Consider the following 27,213-nt stretch of genomic DNA (forward strand, 5'->3'; position numbering starts at 1 on the left):
GAGGCTAGCTGAAGCGTTGTCGACACCTCGCAGACAGAAATACAATATCTAGGATGCTGAATATTCCAGAGCAGTCGGTTGACTCAACCCCACTTGCGATCAGATGTAGTGACGAGCTGCAGCCAATGAGAGAGAATACCAGCAGGAGCTGAATGGCCGTGTGCTCGGGAGCTCAGCACAAATGTCTGTGATTGGCCAGAATGGGCATCAATTCACTCACTTAATTCTGCGTTAACACGGACACAAGAGTAGGCTATAGTAACAAAGGAACTAGAATTCTGTAACAATTAGAATCACTATACTGGTCATTCTGACTGTTCTCATATAAGACGTCATATTTCCATTCAAAACTTCTATTGAGATATTAAAATTAAGCTTTGAATGTTGTCGTCATATTTTATGACCCCATTAATCTAAAAATATTATCTTTTTTGGAAATACAGCTAAATATGTAGTTAAGATACTAGAACAAAGGTCTGGGACTTGCTTTCATTTTCAGTTTCAAACAGGAGCTGAATATGCTGTTCTGAAATATATATTTTTGGATAATAGGAACCATTTTTTATTATTTTTTGTCTCTTTTCTTTTAATCAAACAATTATTTGTATTGGTTATGTAAGGGTCATATATTAACTGAACTTCTAATGTTGTGGGTGAGTGCTGTGCATACTAATTAGCATTTTTGCAGAAGTAGATAGATGCGGGTCCAAAATTAAATTCAGCTCTGCAGAAACTTCCTGTCTGAAGAGAGGTGTTAAAACTGAACAAAGAACACAGAAAGATGTATACTTTGTTGTTGGGCAGAGAATTCATAGAAAAAGAGGAAGTATGTCGAAGGTGTGGCCAATGGAGGACTGAACAATGACTGATAAGTGACGTTACACCAAAACTCCACCTGTTAAGATCAGTTGTGTATTTATGCTGAAGTCAGGAAATGTATGTGAGTTGCGAACCTCTTGAATGTAATTCTTGTATTGCATTGGGGTAATGTAACCCAGAGCTCTGTCATCGAATTACCGTATTTTCCGCACTATAAGGCGCACCTAAAAGCCTAAAATTTTGTCATAAAACGGCCGTGCGCCTAATAATCCGGTGCGCTTTATGTGTGCACGAAGTTCAAAAATCTGTAAAAATGTTGTTGTGGGATTTCGGAAAGCGCTCCGCTTGATTGGCTGTCGGAGCATTTCCCGCCGACACGGAGACGTAAAACGTACACTCCGTACGCAGCAGCAATAAACCAATCAAAACTACATATGTTTGTCTAATGATCCCCGAAAATGGCACCAATGAAGAGACATGCTTACGAGGCACAATTCAAACTAAGCTATCAGTTACGCGGTTGTAAATGGGAATAGAGCAGCTGCGAAACAATTCCAAATTAATGAATCTATGGTTCGGAAGTGGAGGAAACAAGAAAATGAACTGCGCCAAGTTAAGAAGACGAAACAGAGTTTCCGCGGGAACAAAGCAAGGTGGCCACAGTTAGAAGACCAACTTGAGCAATGGATTATTGAGCAGAGAACAGCCGGAAGAAGTGTCTCTACAGTCACCATTCGACTGAGGGCAACAAAGATAGCACAAGACATGGGGATCGAACACTTTCAAGGAGGCCCGTCTTGGTGCTTTCGTTTCATGAAAAGGCGCCATCTCTCTATCCGCGCACGGACTACCGTGGCGCAGCAACTGCCAGCAGATTACAAAGAAAAGCTTGACATTTTCCGCACTTACTGCAGTAACAAGATTACCGACAAAAAGATCCAGCCCAAACACATCACCAACATGGATGAGGTCCCTCTCACTTTTGACATCCCCGTGAATCATACTGTGGAGAAAAAGGGGGCCAGCACGGTCTCAATACGCACCACGGGCCATGAGAAGTCGGCTTTCACTGTTGTTCTTGGTTGCCATGGTGATGGACAGAAACTACCACCTATGGTCATTTTTAAGAGGAAGACACTGCCAAAAGAAAAGTTTCCAGCCGGAGTCATCATTAAGGCCAATCAAAAGGGGTGGATGGATGAGGAAAAAATGAATGAGTGGCTGAGAGAGGTGTACGTAAAGAGACCGGATGGTTTTTTACACACATCACCGTCCCTGTTGATCTGCGACTCCATGCGCGCCCATCTCACCGCTACTGTGAAAAACCAAGTGAAGCAAATGAATTCGGAGCTTGCTGTCATTCCGGGAGGACTAACTAAAGAACTCCAGCCGCTGGATATTGGTGTAAACAGGGCGTTTAAAGTGAAGTTGCGAGCTGCGTGGGAGCAATGGATGACAGACGGCGAACACACTTTTACCAAGACTGGTAGGCAGCGCCGGGCGAGTTACGCCACCATATGTGAATGGATTGTGGATGCCTGGGCTAAGGTGTCTGCTTTAACTGTTGTCCGAGCTTTTGCAAAAGCCGGCATCATTGCTGAACAGCCACCCGGCAATGAGACTGACTCAGACAATGATGAGAGAGAACCCCGCGTGTTTGATGACGAAACTGCCCAGCTGTTCAATTCAGACACAAAAGATGAGGACTTTGATGGATTTGTGGGAGAAGACTGATTAAAAAAATAATGTGAGTGTATTGTTAAATAGTACAATAAAGTTCAACTAAACTATGTTAACTGTTTTGCTTCCATTACCTTTTTTTTGCAGACAGTGTATTTTAGCGTGCGCCCTATAATACGGTGCGCCTTATGTATGGGTTAAGTACAGAAATAGACCCCGTAATTGAGACTGCGTCTTATAATCCGGTGCGCTTTATAGTGCGGAAAATACGGTATTCATTTGTATCTAATAAATTGTTACGATTTTTGGCATTGAAGAAAAACCCCTCCTGACCTTTTCTCTTGAACACGCATGGAATTAGCTTGATATTCCAACAATATCTGATGTAAATTTATGTTTTTGCCATCAGAAAGCCATGTTTATGTTAGCAGGAAGTTGCTAGGCAAAAACGCAGGCATATTTAAAGTCACAGCGAAAAGTTGCAGACACGCACGCAGTCATTTTGACCAATATGGTTACTAAAGGTAGAAATGCTCAGTTCTTTAACATTTTGTCATTTAAAAAATGTTAGAAAAAAATACACAGATATTTTGAAAACATCAGGGTGTTATAGATATGTTAGTTTTATTTCAAAGAGTTATTAAATTACAAAAATTAAAAACTCTCTGTGTATCTTTCCACTTGAAACTTGCAGATGAGTGATTGATGCTTCAGCTGATTGATGATGTTTTTAAATGCCCCCTTGAAAGCTTGAAAGTTGTCAGTGATGTAATCAGCACACAAGCAGCCAAAAGTGTTCAGCTTTTTCTAGCGGCTTCTCCCTCAAAATTTCAGTGGCTGTAGTTTGGTAGCTTGACTGAGCTGTTGGGGAACGAGTTGTTGTCAGATCATGTAGTGTGTGACCCCCCTCTTGTGGATCATTTACGTAGTGTCCCGTAGTGTGAACACCACAGCGATGAAAAGACACAAAATCAAATAATGTAAAGTAAACCGCAAATCGATCTGCAGATGTTTTAGATCCTGTAGTCTGAACTAGGCTTTAACTTTCTGTAGTGTATGTGTGTGAATGAGAGTGTTTCCCAGTGATGCTGGAAGGGCATCAGCTGCATAAAACATATGCTGGATAAGTTTGCGGTTCATTTCGCTGTGGCGACCCCTGATTAATAAATGGACTGAGCCAAAAAGAAGATGAACCATTGAATGGTGACTTCAAAGGGACAGTTCACCCAAAAATAAATATTTACATATTATTTGCTCACCCTCAAGTTGTTTCAAACCTTTTTGGATTTTTTTTTCTGTTAAACACTAAAGAAGATATTTTGAAGAAAGCCAAATACCTATAAACATTGACTTCCATAGTAGGAAAAAAAGTCAATGGTTACAGATTTTCAACCTTTTTTCAAAATATTTTCTTCTGTGTTCTAGAAAAGAAATAAACTCAAACAAGTTTGTGACAAGTGAACGTTGATTAAATGATAAAATGTAAACGTAGAATACTGTACTGTAGTGCTGAATAAGCGGTAATCAGCAGGTGAGTGGACCTGAAAAACCACCTGTAGAAATGCTCTTCTCTCTATAAAAAACTCTAGCATTTAATTCTCGGAGCAGCTTTGTATAATTAGTTATTCTTCTATGTATTGCCTCTTCTTGTTTCGTTGAATGCCTCCTCAATTTCAAGTCACTTTTGATAAAATCTTCTGCTAAATATTAATGTGGGAAATCATTTAAGCTTCAAAACACGTTAAAAGCAGTTTGTCAGTATGTTATACGGAGTGTAATGTTTGAATACCATGGTGGAGTCTTCTCTGCTGAGGATGAGGAAGCCGTGTTTCTTCTTGTCATCCTCTATTGTGGGCTCGCGCTTCTCCTCCTCAGGACTCTCTCCATCACCCTCAGCTGAAGGCTACAGACAGACAGTTACAGAGTTAAGAACTTTACAGCTAAACAACAACAATATATGTTACTTATCAGCACTAAAAATAAAAAAAAGTATAAGTAAGAGGTGTGGCTGCAACACAAATCACCTTTTCGGGTTTCTCCTCACAGTATATGACTGTCCACATGTCATGGCATCCAGGAAGTTCGAACGTCGTCACCACCTGTGGTCTGATGCTTTTCTATTGAACAGAAAAACAAATGTTTTAATATCCTTAATGTAATATTAATAATCAACTGCCAGTGGTCTAATATACGTTTATGGGCTCAAAAAAGTAAAACAAGCGTTTGGATATTACAAAAATAATTGATGACATATTCAAAACACATAGGGATTATTCACCTTATTCTCAGCTGTCGAGCGGGCGCTGCGATTTGAATCTTTTTGTCTCGCGACTTCCGGTCACATTCACTTCCATTCATTTTTTGACTTTAACAACTGCTCGTTACGCTGCTTGATGTTGCAATTTAATATTTCCTTATTATATTATGCTACTTGGTCTGTGTAGTCATGCTAACATTTGTTTGTTGAGCAAGTAGTTTGGCCATTTTCTGCCATTTATTGTTCCTAGTCATTTCTCCCATAGGCGACTGAATCGGAACTTCTAAGACAATCGCGAAAACAGGCGCACTTCCGCATTTTAGAATAAGGTCAATAGTGCAGTCCATTCAAGACAAATTTATTGTCATTTGTAAATGAGAAGCTTTTAATATTTAAAATAGTAACATTTACCATGAACACTTCTTACATTACACTTATATAAAATGATGTTTGCTGTTTGTTGAAATTGATTTAAAATAAGCTGAAACAACACAATTCTTGAGTTTTTTGGCGTTATGTCCCTTCATGTATTAATTCTGCTCTTTTTATTTTTGGGAAGTGTTCTGTGTATTTGTTCTCATTGCAGGAAGCAGCTACTTGCTCCTTTGCTTGGTCTTACCCCTGCTCCAATTGATGCCATACCCTGCCTAGACAGCAGAGTTCTGGCTGCCTTTAAATTCTTCCTTTGTCCCTTCCTGTTTAGCCGTTTGAGCTCACTTGTGGTTGGTAGTGGTGTGTTGACATTCATAGAAAGAAATTGTGTGTGTTAGTGAGATTTATTGAATTGGAGTTTGTGTATGTATCTGAGGAAAATCAGTTACAGCATTTAGTGCAATAGTTCTTGCTTTGTTGTCATTGAAAATCTGACATCTGGCTGTAATCTGACTACTCTGCTGTTCTCCCCTCTTTGAATTTGTTCGCGGGGTGTAAATATTTGTACATAGTAAGTAGGGAGGCTTGAGGCCATTTTCTTTTGTACCTTCTTTTTATTAATTATTTTTGTGGACAAGGGAGCATTTTCTTTTGCTGAAAATAGGGAAGTTAGAGGGAATTTAGATTTTTTTTTTTGTTTATTATTTTGGCATTGTCAGCTCCTGAAGTTGAAAAAATAATTTCGCTAGAGGAAATCATTGTGAAAATAAAATCTATAGATTTTCTTAAGCAGCATTGTGTGTGCAGTCTTCCCTTTCATGTTGCGTTCTTACCCCTAGACAGGGCATAAGATTTAGGGACAACTTAATCTATTTATACTCAATCCACTTAAATTTGTGAAAACTAAGCTAACTTAATTCCTTCATGTTGTCCGAACCTGGAACCCAGAATTAAACAGTGTGAATAATTTAATATGCATAGGTAAAAACTATACTGAAAGATAATATATTTAAATTCAAATAAGGTATCGCAAAACAAAAAACAGTTGCTTCATTTGAACTAAATTTTATATTTCTCTTGATTTTTACCTACCATATTTATTTGGGTGTACCATTTTGTCTGTAGTTATACCATTTTGGTCCGTGATCTTAAGCTATTTTTTAAAATTAGCTCAAGTTTTGACTAAACATGATGTAATATGACCTAAAATGTGTACATCATTCTATGTGTGTGTATAGCATTCTATAGAAATGATTAGTTAAAAAAGTGATCTGTGAGGGGTGTCCTCGTTTATGCCAAGCACTGTGTAAGCATATAAAACTTAGACATTTTTCACATTTTAGAAAACCCACGACTCTATAAAACACAAATGAATGACAGGACGTATGTAGTATGCATCTTTTTTATCTCTTCAAAGTTTTTTAAGATTCCAGCTTTGCGGGTTCTCAATAGGCCCTTCGCTAAGCCACACCCGAAAACCACCACATGGTTTAGCAACCCAAAGCTACGCGCAGGAGGTCTGTCAAGCTTTCGAGCGAGGGAAACAAGCCAAAGCATTGTGCATATGTGTTGTGCAAATCTGAAACCTGGTATCCTAAATGATTGGTGGAATTTTTTTGTTCTCTTTTCAAAATCTAAAACCCAAGGGGAGAAACGCCAGTGTGGATGAAGCTGTGTGAGGAGGAGCCGTAAAAGCAGCACAATCCAGTCATATTTCTATCTGTTTCAGCTACGAATATTTGGATTACATATAAACAGAACAAAATAAAGACATGATCACGAACTGAGCTCTTGCAATCAATATACTTTACCTGCAGCTGTTATTCAGTAATTTCATAACCCTCATTTACATGTCAGAGCTACAATTCACTGATGTTTTAGTCAGTATTTTGGAGATTTAGTCATTGGTGATGACGTTATTGTGGGTTAGTGTCTGCCTTTATATTTGGTGTCGTATTAATATTTGCTGGTAGGGAAAATTTATTCGTTCACTTCTGCTATTTACACCTTGATTTGCATTTCAATTTATTTATTTTTTTCCCACCTAACTACAAATTAGAATAGAAACTGGATAAAGAGCACACACATACTGACAGTTAGATGCTGTACATTGTTATGATGCTAATATTTGGCACAAATCCACCAGTTTCCCCTTTCTGGCTGCTCTTTCTAATAAATTTATTATGTAGAAGCACTGTCCATGCGGGGTTTCCTCGTCGGTTAGTAACGCTATATTTCATTGCACATTTAGTCCATCTGGGGCCTCATGTATCAACGCTGCGTACGCACAAAAACTTTGCGTACGCCAGGTTTCACGCTCAGAATCGCTCACGTTTGGATTTACTAACAATGAACTGAATGTGGGAATGTGCGCAGCTTCACGGCAGCTTTCTGGCAGGCGTACGCACATTTTTTGTGCGTGTCTGTTTTATTTCCATTGGCGACTCCTTGAGGCAGTTGTGTTAAATTCCTCTCTACAAAGTGTCTAAGCCTTGCAATGGCAGCTGTATGAGACGGGTTCAGCAGGTATATAAGGTTTCCATACCATACAGTTGACCAGCTAAACATTAAAGCACAATTTGCAGCAGTCGCCTGTTTTCCCAATGTAATCTGAGCGATCTACTGCACGCACATTGCTATAAAGACACTGTCTGAAGATGAATTTGCATGCGTGAATCAGAAACATTTCCATTTAATAAATGTGCAAATAAAATATGATGCTTATTGATATGAACTTATTGATGATTCCAACTTGTCTTTCTCGTGATAAATAGTTGGCAAAATCTGATATGTAGCGGGGGAAAAAACAAGAAAGAGTTCATCAGACGCTGGATTCGAGCCGAGATCATGCTCGAACATATCAATTCATGATCACATGCGTCTTACAAGTAGCGCCACTGAGACTGTTAAGCGTCCTGCAACATTTTACAGATATAAACCACACTATTTCTTTTTTTTAATGCACTCAGTGCGATGTTCAGACCCAACTGTGTTGACCGCATCAGCTAAACTCTCCCACTCTATTTTTTTCTTTTGTTGTTAATTTCGGAGAACAAACTTGCAAATGACACCGCTTTTCTCTGGTCAACCTCCGAAAGCAGCACCTCCATTTCACATTCTGTTCAAAGTTTCTCTTTTTGCTTGATTTTGCCGTTGCTTTTTCGTTGGGTTTTGCCATTAGCATAGTCATTAGCATATTCATACGGGGGAGGAGGCAGGGAGGGGTTTTGTGCTCGTGCATGTTGCGCTCAGTTTCACGTTCATTCAGATGTACAAAAGAATATGCATGAGATTCGGCGTACGCAGTGTTTCATACATCTGAAATTTTTTCTGGTACGCACATTTACAGCTTTGTGCGTACGCAATGTTTTAGAAAGATTTCCACGCAAGTCTTCGTACATGAGGCCCCAGGTGTTTTGCCAAAAACAGAGAAATCTCGGTTTAATTTGTTATTATTAGATTATTTTTAAATATCCCCTCTCCTGCTGTGCATGAACTAAGCTGTTGAATGATCAGCTTATGAGGTGGCTAGACTTTTTTAAAGCTAATTATTTTTTAATTGGTTGTGTATTATGTTATGAATATACCCCTGTAATGGATACTGCAGTCCTTTTTTTGTCTGGCTTTCTCAGATATCTCACCTGTTTGCCAAAAATGAATTATATCCCTGGGAATGTCTGACACTGGCACATACATATTGTAATAGACATGCCAGGCATGAAAGTTTGACAGGCATAACAACAGTAACTAAGAAGGGCGGAGCTTATCGAAGGGTTAATTATTCTCTCAACATTCTCTCAAACATCTTCATGAGTTGTTTTAAAAAGACACATTTACATCTGAGATAAAAGCACCATGAGATGCATGCTATCCCCAGGGGTAAATAGGGATTCAGTTCCAAAATCAACACACACAGGCACTCACTCAAATACCGGTAGTTTCATGCATCCTGAGTGAGATGCATGGGTGGTGCATCAGCAGTTTGCCTCCGCTGTATCTCGGGTGTTTTAAAGGCCTCTCCAATTATCTCTGGAGCAGCCCTGGTAAAGCCCAGACGTCACTGTAGCACTGCAGTGTCCTGCAGCAGACGAGCTTCACCGCCGCAGGACAGACCGCTGTGCATTTCTGCTACAGACAGACCCAGCTGCGGTGCATGCACATTCATGCAAAGGAGAAAAGATACAAAAAAGCAAGAACTGGAGGAAAACTGATCATTTACCTGTAATACAGACAGTGCTCCATTCTTGCCATATCCTGAACACACCACCACCTCCAGATCTGGCTCAGGGTTGGTTTGAAACTGATGGAACAAGTAATGGTGTATCATAAATAATCAGAAAAAAAAAGAGTATGTTTTCTTGCAATTTTAGCATGTTGCTAGCAGGTTTGAACATGCTCCTTACATTTTTCTAGCATTTTAGCATGTTGCTAGCAGGTTTGAACATGTTCCTCACATTTTCTAGCATTTTTAGCATGTTGCTAGCAGGTCTGAACATGTTCCATACATCTTTCTAGCATGTCGCTAGCAGGTTTGAACATGTTCCTTACATCTTTCTAGCATTTTTAGCATGTTGCTATCAGGTTTGAAAGTTCCTTACATCTACCTAACATTTTAGCATGTTGCTAACAGGTTTAAACATGTTCCATACATTTTTGAAGCATTTTTAGCATGTTGCTAGCAGGTTTGAACATGTTCCGTACATCTTTCTAGCATGTTGCTTGCACGTTTGAACATGTTCCTTACATCTTTCTAGCATTTTTAACATGTTGCTAGCCTGTTTGAACATGTTCCTTATATCTTTCTAGCATTTTTAGCATGTTGCTAGCAGGTTTGAACATGTTCCATACATCTTTCTAGCATTTTTTGCATGTTGCTAGCAGGTTTGAACATGTTCCATACATCTTTCTAGCATTTTTTGCATGTTGCTAGCAGGTTTGAACATGTTCCATACATCTTTCTAGCATTTTTAGCATGTTGCTAGCAGGTTTGAACATGTTCCATACATCTTTCTAGCATTTTTAGCATGTTGCTAGCAGGTTTGAACATGTTCCATACATCTTTCTAGCATTTTTAGCATGTTGCTAGCAGGTTTGAACATGTTCCATACATCTTTCTAGCATTTTTAACATGTTGCTCGCATCTTTGATCATGTTCCATCCATCTTTCTAGCATTTTAGCATGTCGCTAGCAGGTTTGAACATCTTGCTTATATTTTACTAGCATTTTTTTTTTTTTTTTGCATTTTGCTAGCAGGTATTAACCTGTTAATTACATGCTACTAGCATGTGATTAAATTTTGTTTTAACATGTTTAACATTAGACATTAAACATGTTTTAACATGTTGCTTGCATAATTTTGGATTTTGCTAGCAGGTTTTTTTAAAATATTGCTTACAAGTAAGATGTTGCTAGCACACTTGAATGTTGCTTACATCTATATAGCATTGTTTGCATGTTGCTAACAGGTTTTAACATATTGCTTACATATTCCTAACACTTTTTGCATGTTGATAGCAGGTTTAACACGTTGCTTGCATCTTTCTAGCATTTTATATATTTTGCTAGCAGGTTTTAACATGTTACTTATAGGTTACTAACATGTTATTGCATTTTGCTAAAAGATTTTGACAAATTGCTTGCATATTCAAGATTTTTGTCAGCACGTTTTACCATGTTGGTTGTATGATATTAGCATGTTTTTTGCATTTTGCTAACATGTTTTAACAAATTCCTAGCATATTTTAAGATTCTGCTAGCAGGTCCTAACATGTTGCATACAAATTATTAGTATGTGTTTGGACTTTGCTAGCATGTTCTAACAAATTAAAGCTAGCATATCTTAGAATGTTGCTAACTAGCATTTTTGCATGTTGCTTGCATTTGAGTTTAGTTTTAAACATGTTTTAGTAAATTTCAACACATTTGCTAACAGTTTAACATGTTGTGTACATTATAAAGATTTGATAGCATATTTGCTTAATTTAATAGCATGATTAACTATTTGCTCGTATGCAGTGGGTTTTTTAATGGTTTTGTCTGAAATAAGGTCTGTTTTACTTAAGCGTAAGATTTTTTATGTTAATTTCTATAGCATACACAATCACATCAGTAAAACCCCTTGTTATTTATTAATGCTTTCAATATCCTTGATTATAAAAAAAAAAGTTGGCAACAATTTCATGCAAGGAACATCAATTTCTAAAAACAGTGAACAGATCAACTCACCTACTTCCCACTCTTCTCTTAAAACCTAACTGCACACTCTTACAAACTATTCAAACAAACTTTCAGAGATTTTTTTACATAAAAAGTTTAATAGTGTCAGAAGCTTTTTACCTCTTCAAAACTCATAATAGCTATTATTTTGAAAATACTATAGTAATTTATTGTAAATACCTGAGTGTTTTTTCAAACCACTGAATTAAATTTAACAAATATAAAGTAGCATTACACTGTAATACTTGTAAATACTATTTTATATACAGCATAACACATTTTACGATGGCATGGTTCAAAAACACTATAGTCATTACTTTAAATCACTGTAGTATATTTTCATGTGGGAGGTGCGCAAAGTTTGTGAAGACAGGATGAGCAAAATCATAAACCGTTACTGATCACAACTTGTTTACTGTAAAAATCCAAAAACCAATGGAACAATCCTGAAGTGTTTTTGTTGAGAGAATCACAGAGAGGCAAACCTATGAAAAGGCCAACAAAAATATATCATCACTGCTTTGAGAAAATAGAAAGTACCTCTTCAGACAGGAAAGCTGGTTCTCCCATGGAGGCACTGGCACAGGGTCCAATGTTTAGTATGCTGTCACAAACCTGCACATGAACATCACAGAGACCTCTAGTGCAATATATGTGTTTTATACAGGCAATGACATTAGAAATGCCATGCGTTTACATTCCCTGACAGATTTTGTCCAGGCTCAAATTGAGAAGTAGGTGGCATCCCGATCAAGCATTATTTTATTTAAAAGGGTCTAAATGCTATTAAATACATGACTAGCTAATCTGACCAGTTATATAGTAACATTAAATAAATAAATATCGATAAGATGAAAAATAAGATGCAACAATAATTTACTAAGTGTTTCATCAAACTGAAGAAACCTGATTCTAACAGACAACATATTCAAATAGATCTGACATAGGCCAAGGGTATTTAGAGCTTACTATTTTAACACATGCTCTCTGTAGTCCTTTAAATATGTAGCACTGTGATTATGAATGAAATTATATTATGAAAATGCACTAAAACCACCAGTAGGTGGCAACAAGCTTTAACGAGTGCATCATTGAGACTCAGGCTCATTTTTTTTTATATAGTTTCTGGCTGCAGACGTGCACATGCAAGCTGAGAGATGCAATCTCAGACACATACACTAAACAGAGCTAGTGAAATTACTGTGAGGGGTAGGGTTAGGGGTGGGGTTAGGTGTACGCATGAAAAGGATTGCATGCAATCTCAGCTTTCATGTCTGCAGCAAAACCCTTCTTATTATTGTAGACAAAATACAACAAAACAGCAAATAATATGTAAAAATATTACATTTTGGTTAATTAATTAATTATTTACTAAGTGTTGTATAAATAAGTGATGTATAAAATAATTAAATATCATATGCACATACAGTTGAGGTCAGAGTTATTAGCCCCCTTGTCTACGGAGGGAAGATTTTTTTAACACTTTTCAAAACATAATAGTATTAATAACCCATCTCTAATACCTGATTTATTTTATCTTTGTCATGATGACAGTAAATAATATTTGACTAGATATTTTTCAAGATACTTCTACACAGCTTAAAGTGACATTTAAAGGCTTAACTAGGTTAATTAGGTTAACTAAGCAGGTTAGGGTAATTAGACCAGTTATTGTATAATGATGGTTTATTCTGTAGACCAGGGGTCACCAATCCTGGTCCTGGAGGGCCGGTGTCCCTGCAGGATTTAGCTCCAACCTTGCCTCAACACACCTGCCTGGATGTTTCAAGTATACCAAGTAAGACCTTGATTAGCTTGTTCAGGTGTGTTTAATTAGGGTTGGAGCTAAACTCATGGAGCTAAATGCCTCCAGGAACAAGTTTGGTGACCCCTGCTCTAGACTATCGAAAAAATATATCTTAAAGGGGCTAATAATTTTGACCTTAAATGTTTTTTTGTTTTTTTTTAATGAATAACTCCTTTTATTCTAGCCGAAATAAAACATATAAGTCTTTCTCCAGAAAAACAAAAATTATCAAACATACTGTGAACATTTCCTTGCCTCTCCTTTTTCTCAGTTAAACATCATTTAGGAAATATTTAAAAAAGATAAAAGAATTAAAAGGGGGGCTAATAATTCTGACTTCAACTGTATGTTTGGGAAATGCCAATCCAAACTCCAAATAGACGGCTTATTATCTACTGTGATGCGCAAACAATAGAAGAATAAATTGTGTAAAAAAACAACAATAAAAAACTTTTATTATTAAACATTTTATTAGCAACATTTTTACGCCTGCCTTACTTTATTTTTTCAAAAGGGGAGACGGTAAAAGAATTGATGCAGAAGAAAAAAACTCTGACTTTATTCAAATCAAATAAAATATGTTACTGAGATTAGATTAAAAAGGACCTTACCTCAAATGAGTATGTGGCCAGCTGAGTGCCTGACTGAGCTTCACTCCCATACACCTCAATTTCATCCAGCTCATCAGGTAGATTGCCCTTTCCTGGACACCACAACAACAACCCATTGAATACATTGAAAATGTATATCAAAACATCTATTTAAAATCATTGTACAACGTGGTCTTTTGTTACGCTACTGTACCTGCCCAGTTGGAATCCACACGTTTTTTCTTATTTGGAGGCTCTTCCTGAAAGACAAACGCATTGAATATGAAGAAAAAACTTCAGATGTTGAATCTTAAAAAAATATTTTATGTTCAATGCAATACTTTAAAGCATAAAACTATATATATATATATATACCTACAGTTAAAGTCAGAATTATTAGCCCCCCGTTGAATTTTTTTTTCTTTTAGAAATATTTCCCAAACGATGCTTAACAGAGCAAGGAAATGTCACAGTATATCTGATAATATTTTTTCTTCTAGAAAAAGTCTTATTTGTTTTATTTGGGGTAGAATAAAAGCATTTTTTACATTTTTTAAAAATCATTTCAAGGAAAAAAATATTAGCCCTTTTAAGCTTTATCGAGTCTACAGAACAAACCATGGTTATACAATAACTTGCCTAATTACCCTAACCTGCCCAGTTAACCTAATTAACCTAGTTAAGCCTTTAAATGTCACTTTAAGCTGTGTAGAAGTGTCTTGAAAAATATCTAGTAAAATGTTATGTACTTTTATCATGGCAAAGATAAAATAAATCAGTTATTAGAAATGAGTTATTAAAACTATTATGTTTAGAAATGTTGAAAAAAAAAATCTTCTCTCCGTTAAACAGAAATTGGAAAAAAAATAAACAGGGGGTCTAATAATTCTGACACTGTGCGTGTGTATATGTGTGTGTGTACATATATATATATATATATATATATATATATATATATATATATATATATATATATATATATACACATACATATATATATATATATATATATATATATATATATATATATATATATATATATATACACACACACACACAATTATATTTAGATAAACAACAAAGTTTCGATAGAAATGTTTTAGTATAATATAAATGCTTGACAGTAAATTCAGAAGCACTTTAAATATATTTCAGGAACAAAAATAATTATATTACACAAAGATATAAATAAATAATACTGAAGTGACCAAAAAAGTTCAACTTGATGAAATTATAATACATTTAAACCAAAATATTTTATTTTATTACATTTAATTGCAATTGTAAATTGAAATAAATTACTTAATTACAAACCTGTTTCTCCTTCTCCTCATTCTCTTTGCCCTCCTCCATGGGTGTTTCCTGGAGTTTCTCAGTGTACCTGAGCAGCAGTGAGTTTCCCAGGCGAGAGCCCAAAAACAGATAGCCTGGCTCCATAGTCATCATCTAAGAGGACAGAAACCGTCACTTACACAAACTGAACAATAAAGAGCACCAAAGACTGTCGTTTTTAAGCCGATCACTCACACAGGTAGTCAGGACACTGGCAGCAGCCTTATCAAAGTGAAACGCACGAACACTTCTCATGCCATCAGTGATGAGCGTCAACACATAACTGGAGAAATAAAACACACACTATCACAACTCTGACCCAAATGACTATTTGACATCCATCCATTGTGTATGTGATATAAAAATAGCAATTAGTTGCTCTTTCTATTTATGAACACAACGATAATCATCTTATTTTTCATAAAAATGGAGCAGATTTGGAATAAAACACCTAATAATATGTCTTCAGTAAGATAAGATATTTTGATGCAGATTTTCTATGATGAGAGCTCCAACATCTTAATTGTGGGGAGCAAAACACAAAGCAATGCTGTCATATATTTGGTAACTATATATTTAGCAAGGGCTCAACATAAATGCTATTTATGTAAAAAGCTATTTGCGTGTTTATGCAAGTCTTAATTGCATAAATATTGACAAAATTATTTTTTACTCATGAAAAAAGTCTCGCACTGAAGGTTTTTGACACTAAAGTGAAATTTTATTGAGAATAAACCATTTTAACGTTTAGATTTTGCTGAAGTTTAAAAAACTGCTTAACTCTATATGACTTATGAAACTTCCATAGTGAAAAAATTGTGGTTTGGTTTTGTTTATTGTTGATGTTTGAGGGTAGATTTATTTCCCCCTTTTTGGCTTTTAATTACTTTAGAAAATGATCTAAATTGGACTTTTTTATAAGGGACAAGTAGGATTGACTGGCAATAGTGAGAATATGAGAACCCCTTTATTTTAAGTGTGATTTATTTATGTGTGATTAATTTAAGGAAGTGAAAACTTAATGCTTTGAATGTTTATATCTTCTATTTCAATTCTATTTGACTGTTTTGGAGCACACTACATTATAAATAATCTTAAGACTAGCATGTGGATTCCAACACCTTCAAAACTTTCATAGTGATTTTATTGGGATTTCAATCTAATTTAAGTTACTATTGTTATTTTTGAACATGCTTAAGTGTTTCATTTAATACAATGTCTCCATATAATTCATTATGGAGACATGCTTGAATATATATAATTGAGGAGGAAGGCTACAAAACATTTCAAAGGCTGGAAGAGTTATTTGAAATTTGATTTCAAGCTGTATGACAAATTAAGCAATTATTTCAAAGGGGTATGATCATTTTCTATAGGCACTGCACGTCTATGTGTGTAAATAGTTAAATACAATATAATTTTTAAAACATTAGCATGAATTTTGTAAGGCTGGTGATTTTTCAGAAGATTTTGTTTAACGTTGTGCTTTTTTTTAAAAAGTTTTATTTATGTTAATAATTTTGTGTCAAATAATATGATATTGGCTTAAGTCTTTATATATTTGCAATAAAACATAAATCTCTTTGTTTCTCTCGTCATTTCCTGACAGCACATTGTTAAAAAGTAGTTATATAAAATCTATAAGATTGTTGTCACTGCAAAACAAAAAGACCGCCCAAATAGTGCCATTAATTTTAAGAAAAGCCATGACAAAAGTAATTTTAGGCTGCAAAAATCAGATAAATGTCCTGTTACATCCAGCAGGGACCCTGAAATTTTGACCATTAATGCAAAATATCTCACATTTCTCCTCCTTTTAGTGAGATGACCATCTTGTCAGAGGTGATGAAGGAGGCTTGAGAACAATCCAGGGTGATCTTTACTTCCTCCTGAGGTCCTAAAGAGCATGAAATGTGAATAAAAGTATATAAAAATCTGACATTCAAATTTTGGCTCTAAATGCACTTTTTTGGGTGTTGAGTTTCAGAAGCTCTTACTCAAAGGGAAAGCTGTGGTTCCGTTAGTCAGACTGTTGAGAGACACTCCAAACGGAGGAACACTCTGATTAAGATACAGCAACGAATTCACAGCAAACACCACAACTCCACCTGAAGACAAAACACACACCATTATCAGTCAAACAGCTTCATATGTTGTGTCATGGGATTATTTTGAGCAGAACAGAAAGAGTTTTCATGCATCTGGAATATCAGGACCGTTACGGTTAGTTTTATATATATTGTTCAAAAAATAAAATAATTTTTCATTTTTTGAGCAGTATATATGCTTCTATATAGTTATATACACACACACGCACGCATGCAACTCACACAGACAGACAGACAGACAGACAGATGATAGATAGATGATAGATAAAACATTTAGAACATTTAAAAGAAAGTTTGCATTAAAGTCAATTCATTGTTGATTGTTACAACCAAAGGACAAAATGAGCCAAAATAGTAATGACAACAATACTACTACTCATACTACTACTAATAATATTAATAATATTATATTATAATATTTTAATATATATATATATATATATATATATATATATATATATATATATATATATATATATATATATATATATATATATATATATATATATATATATATTATTATTATTATTTTTATCATTATTATTATTATACATTAATTTATATTTTAAATAAAATGTAAATTTATATTAATTTACCCATTAAATGTTTTGCTTTCTTTTAAAAAAAATACAGGATTGCCAACATATGGTAAAATGCAGATATGAAAAGGTGTAATTCTGGAGATCTGGACACTTCAGGAAAGGTCTTAAAAAGTCTTAATTTTTAGAAGGTCTTAAAATTACATTTCTGTTTTTGCAATTTAAGCCAACTTTGTTTTAAAAAATCCATATTTATAACTATTATTAACATAACTTTTAAAATATAAAACCGGAGGTTTTCATATACTGAAGTGGACAATAGGGTGAACTCAGAGACAAAAAAAGAAGAGAATCACTGCCTGGACGTCAACATGAATTTCTTGCAGGTGAGTGTGTGTAATATTTTACCGATGGGTTTGGGGACAGCCATGACCTGATTGCAGTCAAAGGGCAGGTTACTCAGAGACCAGATGACTGGATGAACCTTCTGCATGATGTTTAGAGAGATCGCCACAATACTGCAAGTGTCCTGACGCACCGCCACACGCCTGAGCACAACAAACAAAAGGAAGAACAAGATTAATAAAACACCAGATGTATCAGGCCAAACACTGACTGAGACAGGAAATTAAAGTGGAAGTCCTTTGGATAAAAGCTAAATGAAGAAATGTAAACGTATTTGTCATGTGTATGAAAGTATTGTCATACCCTGGCCATGTTTGATTGGGCTCGAACAGAATAAGCAGTGTGGGCTCATAGTAGCCATGGAGAAACTTCATATCGATGATGTTTAGGAGTTTCTCATCCAGTTCACGAACATCGATGATGTAGCTGGGTAGGAAACTAGATTTCTGCCTGCAAGAAGAGAAACGCTGTTAGTGAGACTGCGCTGCAAAAATGCCTATGTCCATGTAAATAAATCTGATACAAAACTGTTTGGGGTACATTTTTATAACTTATTCACTGATTTGAATTTATTATTTTATTTTGTTTGTTTTTAGTAGGTCTATCCTTATTTCCTTGTATTTTGGTGATTTTACTTAATGGATAGTTCACCCCAGAATGAAAGTGTACTGCTTATTTACTGACTCACAAGTGCTCCTAAACTTTTTGAAGTTTCTCTGTTTAACATAAAAAAATATTTTAAAGAAAGATGGAAACCTTTGACTTCCATAGCAGAAAAAAACAAATACAATGGAAGTCAATGTTTAGAGGTTTCCAGCTTCCTTTAAAATATCTTTTATGTTAAACAGAATAAAGAAACTCCAAAAAGTTAGGAACAAGAAGAGGGGAGTAAATAAAGACAGTTTTAGGGCAACAATGCCTTTAAGTTGCAAATAAAACATAACAACTAGCTGAACTGGAGTGCGTTTCCCAAACAACGAAGTAGCTCGAGGCTGAACTCTCATAGTACAATGCATTGTTTGGGAAAAGAACGATGTAGTGACGAGTGTTTCCCAAACTGTAGCTGCTTTGTCGCAGATCTATCATTTAAACCACGTTAGTTATAAGGTAAAACGTACATAATGAGACTCTAAATGGGGTGAAGGAACAACTTCCTTCAAGAAAAACCCCATAATTTATTTGCACAAATTGTATTTTTTACACACACACGCATCAAAAAAAAACATTATTAGTTTTGATAAAAACATGCACTCGTTTTCCACATTAATTGAAATATACTGTATGTAAACGACACATATAGGGCCAATGTTTTCTTTACAAATATTTTTGAGAATATTCCATATAAAAATCACTTAGCTAACACATTCTAATCTCATACATAAAAAATTGTTAGGCTAATGATTGTAATTTACAGTAGGCTATTTATTAGGAAATGAAAAAAATACTACTAAAAAATAATAATAATATCAATATTTATTATTAGTAGTATAAAGTAGGATTTTTTTTTTTTTAAGTCTACTTTTACAATTCAACACATTCAAACTACAGCAGAAATCTTCTAACCAACAGGCTCATGTCATATACACCACAGATACATTTACTAATAAAAAACCTACTATAAACTAAAAGCCTGCTATGTATTTTTGTTTTAACAAGCTTTGGAGACGTAAAGTAAATTCCGCTTTTAAATAATAAGCCACCTATAGCTTTTGTCATGAGCCACGGCTGTGTTCAAAATGGCATCAATGTTTTCAAAGTGCCCTGCGAAGGGATCGCAATTATCAATATGAAGATCGCTAAAACTGAACTGTAAAAAATACTTTGAAAGCAAATCCCACGTAAGAGAGATGACGTTTTTTTATCATATCATTCATTTATCATTAAATGTTTGAACGTTTTAAATAAATAGGGCAAAGTGAGGATAACTGGAAATAGAACACAACCAGGAACTATGCTTCTAACTACAGCTCTCGAGGTGTACAGTAGTTGCAAGTGTACTAGTTTGCAATTGTTCGTTGGAACGATGGATTTGGGAAACGGCAAAACAACAAACTATGTTTGTAACAACGGAACTTTCGACCTTTGTGGCTAACGATGGCTTTGAGAAACGTAAACCAGAACCAGCTGACATGGAATTAAATAAAATGTTATTAATTTTATTAATTTTTAAAGTGGTTTTAGTTCACTACAATTTCCATACCATATTTTTATTTTTGTAAAGAAATTAATAAGGTAATATAACAAGAATGCATAAATCTAATTGATTTGAATCAGAACCAGAAAGAGCTTTATTGCCAGGTATGTTCACACATACGAGGAGTTTGTTTTCGTGACAGAGCTTCTACAGTGCAACAGAATTACTGAGATAGGACACAAAACATAAAATATATATTTTTAAAAAATTGCAGTAAGTAGTGAATGTAAATATACAAACTGACAAGTGTATGTACAGGTATATGACTATAAACAACGTTATATTTGCAGCTGTTATGTGCAAATTGGCATGTAAAGTATGTTGTTTAATAAATAAGTGTATATGTGACTAAAAAGTAGCGATGTTTGTTTTACAATTACTATCATAGTGTTCATGAGATGGATTGTTTGAGGGGAAAAAAAGATATTCATATTATAAAATGCTTTTTATATGCTATATGCTTTTTCATATGCGAAATGCTTTCGTTTGGAGTTTTATATTGTTTTAATAAAAATTAAAATGATCAAAAATGCAAAACAAAAAACACTGATAACTGATGCTTTTGAGCATGAAATCAGCATAACAGAATAATTTCTGAAGGATCATTTGACATTAAAATCTGGAGTTTAAAATTCAGCTTCGACATCAACATTATTTCACAATATTATTATTTTTAACATAAAAGTCTTTAAATAATAATAATAAAAAAGAAATGTCTTCAAGTATTTAGAAAACATTTATTCTCACCCCTCTCCCACAATCCCCTCCTGTTCGTCAGCAAGCGTGTCCTTCCTGAAAGGCAGAACCACCAGGCAAGTGCCGTACACCAGCATGACAGCACATCGATTCTCTGGATCCACTCGAACCATAGGAATGTGCACATTCTGAACAAACCCATCCTAAAACATACAAAAAAAACACAATTCTTCACAATTCACAACACAAAAACAGCAGTACAACACTTCCTCATAAACACAATACACACTCTCAACTCCGGTTCCTCAAAATAATGCAGCGACAGAGTCTTGAGATCATGCGTGCCAGGGTCATACTCCACTACTGACAGCTGAAAGACACAAAATAGCAGAAATATTAGACATTCGATATTATAACAGAATTAGAATGAGCATTATTTTCGCCAAGTGTGAACAAACACACAAGGAACTTTTTGTAGTTTAAAGGAGCTCATGCATAACACAAGGGAACAGAAAGACATTTAAATAAGTGGAAAATAAAGTAAACAATAAAAATTAGCTTTAATCCAGTCAGACATACCTTGGCATCTTTGAAGCTGAGAAGCAAGGCGTCTCTGTTGGTGCCCACCAGCTGAACGCTGGCCATTGACATCACATTTCCAAAGAGAGAGAAAGATGCCACCTGCTCCAGTTTCTCTTTACGACTCTTGCCATCTGCAAAGATTCATTATTGAACATAGTAATTATAACGTTAATAGTAATAGAAAATCTACAACATACTTGAATGCAGAAAAAAATACATGTAAAATTCCTACCTGATGACTTTTCAGACTTGGAAGTGCTCTAGAATGAAATGAGGGAAAATGATGCATGTTAATATTAAATACCGGTCATTGTAGAGTAAAAAATACATCTTCATCTTAAAACTGATTATGATATAATGTGTGTTTTTTATATCTAAGATACAGTGTGGGGGTCCAAGCATGAGAGATGTTATGTCTTAGAATATTTGTTTATTTTCATGTCTTGTGTGGAAAAGTATGGCAGGTCTGTCACGCAATACAACACAAATCCTTCCAATCTGCTTATTAAAACTGCTTGTTATAATAATAATGAAAATAACGATGGGCGAGGCAGTGGCGCAGTAGTTAGTGCTGTAGGTAGTGCAAGAAGGTCGCTGGTTCGAACCTCGGCTCAGTTGGCGTTTCTGTGTGGAGTTTGCATGTTCTCCCTGCCTTCGCATGGGTTTCTTCCGGGTGCTCCGGTTTCCCCCACAGTCCAAAGACACGCGGTGCAGGTGAATTGGGTAGGCTAAATTGTCCGTAGTGTATGTGTGTGTGTGTGAATGTGTGTGTGGATGTTTCCCAGAGATGGGTTGCGGCTGGAAGGGCATCCGCTGCGTAAAAACTTGATGGATAAGTTGGTGGTTCAATCCGCTGTGGCGACCCCGGATTAATAAAGGGACTAAGCCGACAAGAAAATGAATGAATGAATGAATGAATGAATGAATGAATGAATGAATGAACGATAATAACTATTTTTATTATTATTAATGTTGAAAACTGTTTACATGAAAACTTAATTTGTATGGAAATAAGTGATTTTTTTTTCAAGCTAGCCGCCAGTGTCAAGGAACAAAACTTCACCAAATAACGAAAGTGAAAAAACCTTGAGAGAAACCTGGCTCAGTTGGGCATGACCATGTCTCCACTGGCCAAACTTATAGTGCAGAGCTGCAGTCTAGGTGGCGGAGAACACTGGACTTTCATCATTTGAATAGTATTGTATGAGGTTGTTCACAATTAAATACACCAGTTTTCAACATTGATAATAAGAAATGCTTCTTCAGCAGCAAATTGCCAATCAACAGAAAAATTAAAATCTTAAAGTCTAGAATAATTCAACTTTGCTATCACACAAGCAAAAGACATATTACAATTTACAAACAAATTATATATATATATATATATATTATATATATATATAATAATCTTTGTTTAGAGACGATTTTTTATATAGTTTCTTCTTTTTTGCCTATAAACACTGTCTTTCTTTTTTGGCCATTTTTTTATGGATTTGAATTGCATTATGGGACCTAAATCTTTCTTACTTCAACTTCTAACCTTGAAAAGTTTGAAAAAAAAAGTTACTTTTATTAGACTTTTATACCCTGTTTTGAAGATTTAGGATGAGTATTTTGTGTCTCCAGAATGTGTCTGTAAGGTTTTAGCTCAAAACACCCATCAGATTATATTATAGCTTTCAGAAGTTTGTAAATTTCAGCTCTGAGCATCTTGTAGCTGTTTTTGTTGCCTGTGCCTTTAATGCTAGTTTTCCCCACCCACCATTCCCACATGCCTGTCATTGTGCCTCAATTTCTGGCTGCGTCAGATAAACAGCACAGTGACAGACATAAAGGAAGCAGATCTCACGTAACGTTTGTGAGAAACACAACAGTAAGAACTTTCCCAATGATTATTTTATGTATTTGTTGTATGTCGTTACAGTTCAAGCGTGGTCGCATGCGCATGTACACACACACCACGCATGTTTAAATTTGCCCTGTTTTTGCAAAGCAAATGCGACAGGATACACGTTAATATAAACTGTAGGGATGTAACGGTATTGTAAATACCGTCATACCGCAATATTAATTTTTTTCTATATTACCGAAGTCGCATGACTCGGTAAAACTATAGGTCTTCTGAGAAAATTTGCTTAGGCGAATGAAGCGAACGGGAGGTAGCGAAAACTACAATACCCATCAGCCCATGCTTGACCATCATCCCTTGCGGTCTGTTGTCGCTACAGATACAGTAATGCGGAAATGGAGTGTGCTGCTAGAAGCGGAGATGAAAAGAGCTGGAAAACTCTAAGGCCCCGTTTACACTAATGCGTTTTAGTTTGAAAACGCATAAGTTTTGCTACGGTTACGCCAACCGTCCACACTACGCCGGAGTTCTCAAGCGCCGAAAACGGAGCGTTTCGAAATGTGTGGATAATGTCTCAGTGTGGATGATGGAAAACGGAGACATCTGAAAACGGAGGTGGGGCTGCAGACGTTCGCCTCTCTGATTGGGGCTTTTCCTGAATATTAAGTAGTCTAACACGCACAGTTCAGTCCTGCATCCTCTCCTTGTAAGTTCAGACTTCGCAAGTTTGATCAAGGCTGCAGTCTCTTCTTCTCAGTTTGATATGGAAAAGCAGACTATACCGAGGACACGGGTAAATCTTCAAAGGGAACAGTGTACTTTATAACTTCATTCACATCACCCTGGCTTCGTTGTTTCACTTTATCAACAATAAAATGTAAACATGATTTAAGGAACTGCCTATTTTCATTTTAATATTAACAACTTAGACAGCAGACATGTTGAGGCGTCGTGCTGCATAAGATGAGCGTCATCTTCACTGTGTGGATATTTATAACAAAACGGAGCCGATAACATTACTGCCTCCTTTCAATTTCAGTGAAAATACGAAACACACCCTCTCTTTTGCTGAGTATCAGTTTTAATAATCGATAATGGCCATTTTAAAAGTATAACATACAATAAGTTTATACATTATAGGAAATAAAGGCAAGCGATCAGTCAATATACAGAATGTACGTGGTTACATTAATCATTAACTTATCTTTGCGCTCAGCCAAAACACGTTACCTGAGAACAAGTAATAGATTCCAATGACCAAAGTCAGGGAATATGTCGTTAGATAAAGACAACAAGATGAATTAAATATCCCGTTTAATAAATATAGTGAGATTAGATCCAGCGGGAGATGCTTGATGAGAAGTCCGACTAGCAGAGCTCTCATCTGGGTAGATGGGCTGAGTGTGATTAAATGTTGAATGTGATGAGTTTTCAACAATACTAAATTGAAACTTTATTGTTTTTACATGGTTAAATAATTTTTTTGTTATTAAAATTGAAGTTCCTGTTTCAAAGCTTACAGATAGATGGCTAATTTGTATGTCATTGACACTTTTGGCACTTTTTTGGAGTATTTTCATAAGTTTTGTTTTTTCCTGTAAATGATTCAATAAATACCGTACCGTGACATTCATACCGAGGTATTACCGTACCGTGAAATTCTGATACCGTTACATCCCTAATAAACTGCTGTATGGATATCAGCTATGTTAATGTACAAAATAAACCTGATGTAACGATCCTATTTTATCATCAGGATTTTTTTTTTTACTGTCTTATTGTCTTTATATCACCTTAATAAGACTGTGGACACACTATACTGTACCTAAACGCATTTCTGTCCAAACAGCTTACAAAAGATGATTTTTATCATAGGTCCCCTCTAAAATGATATACTGTCTGTGTGGGTGTTTTATATTATGCAACAAAAACCTTGTAATATATTGGCATTATTACTCATACATCATATTATTTCAAACTACTAAAATGTCAATAAAAGTCACTTTGTTACAATGTAGAGTTGAATTTTCAACATCCAAAGTCGACAGTGCACAGATTCCATAATCCCATAATACAATTCACAACCGTAAATAAAAAGAAAACACAAAATATAGAAAGTGTTAAAAGATATTTCTACATGTGTATATCTCATGTCACAGCTTCACATAGCAGAGCCCCTAGTTTTTCATGATTTTGCAATCATCAACAAAAATTTCTGCAATCCTGCTAAATTCTTCATTTAAATGCAAAATAATCGCAAAAAATGCAAATAATCTCATAAAACATCACATTCCAAACTATATTAACAAATTATATTTATTTGTTTGCAATCAATTGTTACTTATAGACATTGCATACACAGCGCACATGACATTTGAGTGTCTCTCGAAAAATTACGTCTCACCTGCGCCCTCACAATCATTACATTACATGGGGGGGGGTGGAGGGTTTTGCAGCCTTTGCAGTAAACAGACACGGATGAAGTTTGAGTGTCTTAAATATGGTGCTAATTGGGCATTTTGATGCGCTTTAGACTGCAAAAGAATGTGGAAGCAAACATCTAACAAACAGAGCGGTGGAACAGACAGAAACGCAAGCAGCTTGCAATTCTGGAGATTGGTTCAAGGATGACAGCCGCTGGATGAGACCGAATTGAAGGACATTATTTGTGCTGTACATGTATGGCTGGTTTAATGATGTGTGTCAAATTGATAAATGTTTTCGTTTGACTCTTTTCCTGCATGAAAAAAACGCTTCCCTGCCATTGACGAGTTTTACGGCAGTCCGTGATTTAGGTGTATAACAGTGAGAGAAGTCCCAATGCATGTCCTGAGTGAGGTACATGATATCAGATGCTCTGGGGAGTGAAATCTGAGAGAAAGTAAGATCGTGGATAAAAATAAGAGTTACACAACCTTTCTTTGGCTTAATCCCTATCACTTAACTGTTATGATTTGTGTCATTGTGTCCGACTGCACATTTAACATGCTAATATGATAAATAAGATATCAAATATATAAAATCATTATATATCTATATATTTTTTATTACAAAATTGGGCGCAAATATTTGAGAATTACCACCACAAAATCTGTCATTTCATTGCAAACAAATCACACACAAAAACTGAAAAACTAGGGGCTCTGACTTAGATACTGAATCCGTCATTCTCCATCCTCACCTCCACATCATAAATGATTCTGTAGACGTACAGCTGAGATGTTCCTGCCACCACCAGGTTTTTCTCTTGGCTGGAGATGAAGTTGCAGTAAACGGCAAACTCCACTGCGGTGGGCGGGTGAGCCTGACGGTACACCGCGTACATGATGAAGATCAGCGGCTCCTCTCAGCACCTTATGAACCAAACACACAGTCAACACTAACGTAGTGCTTCATGCGTCATGACTGACTCTTCACAAACTCCACAGCAGCACTTCACATCTTCTAACTGCTCCATAACTGATAAACACATATTTACTGATTTATTGTAGAGAGTTATTGGTTTCCCTTGTCTATTCGAACATGTTGTTGATATTATTTGCACCTCACGCTAATATGCTAGCTAGCTATATTTGACAATAACAAAAGTAAGTGAAGATACGCATAAATAAACTCGAACATACCACAGAATAAATGTACGATTGTTATGCTCTTTGGCCACTGGGTCTCATGAATGCAGACATTAAAAAGTGCACATTATCAGCACACTGGACAGCACTTTCTCATTCATTACACATCCCAGAACGACTCGCGCTAGAAGTGCGGC

General features: G+C 35.6%; 1 protein-coding gene across 5 annotated transcripts in view; it reads right to left on the reverse strand.

Annotated features, from left to right (window-relative positions):
- Nucleotides 1–27,213, reverse strand: part of cpsf1 (cleavage and polyadenylation specific factor 1) — a 53,724-nt gene extending 26,511 nt beyond the window's left edge. For all 5 annotated transcript variants that reach the window (XR_015945191.1, XR_015945190.1, XR_015515852.2 and 2 more), the window contains 18 exon segments: nt 27,071–27,213; nt 26,629–26,800; nt 21,831–21,858; nt 21,596–21,729; nt 21,306–21,386; nt 21,068–21,219; nt 18,430–18,576; nt 18,130–18,269; nt 17,072–17,182; nt 16,878–16,971; nt 15,270–15,357; nt 15,057–15,188; nt 13,957–14,002; nt 13,764–13,855; nt 11,886–11,960; nt 9,348–9,428; nt 4,524–4,616; nt 4,289–4,402 (listed from right to left, as the gene is read on the reverse strand). Coding sequence is in view for 1 of the 5 variants with exons in the window: in NM_001114681.3 (NP_001108153.3) it covers nt 4,289–4,402; nt 4,524–4,616; nt 9,348–9,428; nt 11,886–11,960; nt 13,764–13,855; nt 13,957–14,002; nt 15,057–15,188; nt 15,270–15,357; nt 16,878–16,971; nt 17,072–17,182; nt 18,130–18,269; nt 18,430–18,576; nt 21,068–21,219; nt 21,306–21,386; nt 21,596–21,729; nt 21,831–21,858; nt 26,629–26,772 (1,752 nt within the window). In the remaining 4 variants the exon portion in view is untranslated.

The sequence above is a fragment of the Danio rerio genome, chromosome 19, assembly GCF_052040795.2.
Source record: "Danio rerio strain M-AB ecotype USA chromosome 19, GRCz13ab, whole genome shotgun sequence".
Taxonomy (NCBI): domain Eukaryota; kingdom Metazoa; phylum Chordata; class Actinopteri; order Cypriniformes; family Danionidae; genus Danio; species Danio rerio.